Source organism: Propithecus coquereli, unplaced genomic scaffold (genome assembly GCF_000956105.1).
Source record: "Propithecus coquereli isolate 6110/MARCELLA unplaced genomic scaffold, Pcoq_1.0 Scaffold25, whole genome shotgun sequence".
Taxonomy (NCBI): Eukaryota; Metazoa; Chordata; class Mammalia; order Primates; family Indriidae; genus Propithecus; species Propithecus coquereli.
Window position 1 is genome coordinate 1,072,761 of NW_012148063.1, and position 4,202 is coordinate 1,076,962.

At 33.4% G+C, this 4,202-nt stretch overlaps 1 protein-coding gene across 1 annotated transcript in view; it reads right to left on the minus strand.

Annotated features, from left to right (window-relative positions):
* Positions 1 to 4,202, minus strand: part of SYNE1 (spectrin repeat containing, nuclear envelope 1) — a 534,160-nt gene that overhangs the window by 386,591 nt on the left and 143,367 nt on the right. Inside the window, 2 exon segments of the mRNA XM_012646782.1 lie at positions 989 to 1,157; positions 1,702 to 1,814. Coding sequence (XP_012502236.1) covers positions 989 to 1,157; positions 1,702 to 1,814 — 282 coding nt within the window.

Genomic DNA, 4,202 nt, shown 5'->3' on the forward strand with positions numbered 1-4,202 from the left:
ATCACTTAGAAAATGAAATTAAAAAGCAGAAAAATAGATAATGGTTCTAAGATGCTTCAGTAAAAATATGATTTCAATGAGTATTTGAGCACAACTTGTTACAGAGACACTGTGACTAATCAGGTTATAAATGGGCTCATAGTTTCAAAGTGCATTGATTTATCATTTAGAATTTGTGTTTAAATGTAAATGGAACAGTATAGGACTAAGATGCCCTATTAACATTAATTTTATGAGCACATTTGCATTGCAAATAAATTCATAAGGAGGGCATGTTTAATTGATTAAGAAATAAACTTCCTTTAATAAATATATACACTAATTACATGTAAATGAAAACTGCTAGTTACAGAACAACACAATTCATTCATTAATGCAGGGCTACGATTCTATGTATCTACACGATTATGGAGACTCATAGCCCAAAATATGAGATAATGTTTAAAAATTAAGTTGGTACAAAAATTCCTAGACAAGATTTTATTCTTCCTGGGTGCACACAAGGAACAGTGAAGCTCAGGGAATGACCATGAAAAGGACACACTGGATCTACTCTAAAAAATAGATAGTCTTCATGTGGACAATTGAGAATTGTTCTAAACTACTCATGATTGGATTTTAGAACACATGAAGATAATCTTTAAGTATCCTAATTCACTTTCAACAGTGAGCTACAATCAAAGATGTGAGTATGCAATACAAAAACTTTTCTTCTTAATCAATAAAGACAGTCACAATGGTTCAATATGATTAATGCAGTAAAACCTTTCTAAACTAGGGGGTTTTAAAGAATCAAACTCCAAAGAATATAGGTTTATATTTCAGATGATTGTGAAAAGCTCATAAACTTATTTCATATCTAAGGCATTTAACACATAGGTATCTTTATGTTTAAATTCAAGATTAAACAGCATTAAATAAACTGGTAGGTGTTAGATGCTAAATCCATGGGTCATCTGATTTCTCTGACAAAGCAACAGGGACTTACGATGTAGTTTTGTAGAAGCAGCTCCACTGACTCTCTCCTCCCATACTTAATGATCCAAGACTTCAGCTTTGACTCTGCAAGAACCAGCAGTGAGAGCAGTCGGTACTTTAATTCTAGAAATTCCATTTTCATTAGGTGTAGCTCTGATGTGGAGGAAACAAAATGAAACCTAGAAATAAAACACAGAGAATTTACAGAATGTAACTAATAGTAACAGGATGATGCTTACTCAACCTGTTACATGCCAGCCTTAAATATAATGCAGCCACAGGGTCTTCTAAACTCTGGTGGATCATTACGAAGAGATCTGATTCCTTTTCTAGCTCTGGGTTTAAAAGAGAAACATGATTGATTGAAGTCTTTGATTTAGTTCTTTCCCCTGCCAACACATCTCTCATCTGTTTCTTTTATAGGCTGTTTTTGCAATATTACATAATGTTCCTTACAGTACTGAGCAAAAATACAGCCTATGAAAAAAACATTTCTGTAATTTCCAGGCTGTGGGTACATTCGGATTCACTCTTTTCAGTTAATAATATATTAGAATGTTGACATTATTAGCATATGTTATGGGAGCCCACTTTTTATTTAACAAATGTGAGTGTCTCTGTTAAAAATAAAAACAAACAATTCATGGAAAAGAAAAGAAACGTATAAAGCATCCACCTAGTGTTATAAAAAGAGACTTCATTTAAAACCAGACATTCTCTTACCTCTCAGCCATGTCCTCTAATTGATCATGTGGCACTGGGATCCCGTTAACAGACCTGGTCCGGTAGATTTCATGAAATGCTCTTTTGTGGGCATCTATATTTTGAAGCAGATCCTAAGATACAATTTTTAAAAAATAGAAAATGAGGAAACATGTTCACAGCAGGCTAAGAAGCATAATTTTCAGCCTGCACGGATGAGTCAACGTATTCAACAATTTGATCCTGCTGCCACATTCATAGGCAGCTTGGTGCCCGTCACAGCCTCTTACTTTGAACAGGAGCCGGTGCTTGTGTTTAAGACACTATGCTAGAGCTGTATCTAATAATTATGCATCTTTTAAACACACATGACACTTGCACAGCAATGCATTCAGACGTTTTAAAGGCACATGATCCAAAGGAAAATGTAATTACTGCTATAAACAATGATTTTAGTGTTTTCTCCTTTCTTGATTTTGGATATGATGCTTTTTAAAAGCTTAAAACTAGGCAAAATAAATTTAAACCTTTAATGGTAAAAGAGATTAGATTCTCTATTGCTATTTTATTTTAAATGTATGCAGGCTAGTATAAAGTGATATTTCCTTGTCATCTAAAGTAACTCAATCATATTACAAAATATTTTGAAAATACCCTTTTGGTTAGAAAATTTCAAACAAGCTCAGGGAATGTCCCATAGACAGCACAGTGGGAAGACCAAATATGATGTTCATAAATATTCTTTTTAGACTGTATAGAATTCTGCAGGTTTGGTTCATTTATTTAGGATAATTTGAATCTTCCTTGATTTGTTTTCTGTGTTTTTCACCATCTACAAATTTATTTATAAAAAGGTGTACATGTATTTCACAATCCCTAGCCAATTTCTCACACAGTAGCAAGGCAAGAGTGAGGTGAAAGGAGATTCGTGTCTTATTTTTTAGAGCTTAGTCTGTGCTCCAAGAGCTCAATAAATGTAATACCCAATGATGTGTCACTTATTAACAAGTAAGACACAGTAGTCCACCAAACTAATAAACAAAAATTAATATTTTTCTCTCAAACTGGATTTAGTGGCTTAATTGGAGCAAACAGAAGCAAAAACAGCCTAAAACCAAGAGACACACTTGATGGAAGGGACAAAGGAAGACCCTTCTATTATAAATTAAAACTTTAAGGTCATATATGTTTTCCACATAAGTGATATTTTAACATTGTAATAAACCTCAGGGCCAAACTATTTCTATCCTGACATACAGGTAACTGCACAGATGTCACAAATCATTTGTGCCTCAATGGAGGGCACTACATGCAGCCAAGAGCTAATTGCAAGGGAACAGAAAAACAAGGACTATTCTTAGAGCAGCTATTGACAATGAGTATTTTAGTCACTCACTACCTCCTTATTACATACAGATACACTTCTATGGCTTAAGCTTTGAGCTGAAACTCCCTCAAGTGACTGCAGAACAAACTTGGAGCTATCGCTTTAGCTCACCGATTTGTTATATGTGACAGTTTTTAATATCTACTATATTGAAATATCTTTACAAAATATCAAAGCAAACAAAAACATTTTCACACATATGATAGAACTTCTGCAGCTAACATGATATCACTGATTCCTCTGAAAGACCCTCTCACTATAAAAGAACTAGATGCCAGGCAAAATTTATGATTTTAATTCACTTCATTGAGTTTATAGGACATAAGTGAAATCCTTTAGGTGTCTCATTCTCAGTAATACATGACCCAAAACTGGATCACAGACCTGTGTGCAAAATGAAATTTAAAAATCCAGATTGGTTAAATATCTATACTATTGCTGCAGGTGATTGATTCTTAGAATACGAACAGGGAGCGAACACTGAAACGGGATCTCCTCTATTTAGCCAGAACTCTCAGTGAGGGCTAACATGGTCCAGTTATTAGCAAATGCAGATACAATAGGAGGAAAGCAAAGATCACCAACCAAAGGAAACAAGGTACCATGAGTGAGAACCAGCAGTAACAACAAATTTATGATGCTAGAAAAATGTCAGTAATTTCATGCTTGACAACAACAGTATGTAAGTTAAAAGGAGAATGATCTGGTTAAAGTATTCTTAATTCTTTATATTGATCAAGAAGAGATTAAGATATTGATTAAGTTTCAATTTTGTTAAGCATCCATGGTCAAATTTTAAGGGCAATCATTCTGTACAAAACTAGAGTTTATAATGTTCAAGCCAAAAGAGAGAAGACCATGGAATAAGAAAAATGGGCAAGCAAACAAAAAAGCAAACAAAATCTCCATAATCAACTTGTAAATAGCAAGAAAGTAGAAAAAAAGTAAAAGTAGGACAAATAGCAAAGAGACAGAAACAAATTCAAGTATATCAATAATAATAAACAAATGTGAATGGAGTATAAATTTACTATTAATAGTTAAAAGACAGAGATTGTCAGATAGGACAAACAAAAAAATATAATTATCTACCTTAAGAAATATACTTAATCATTAAGAACATGGATAGTTTGAA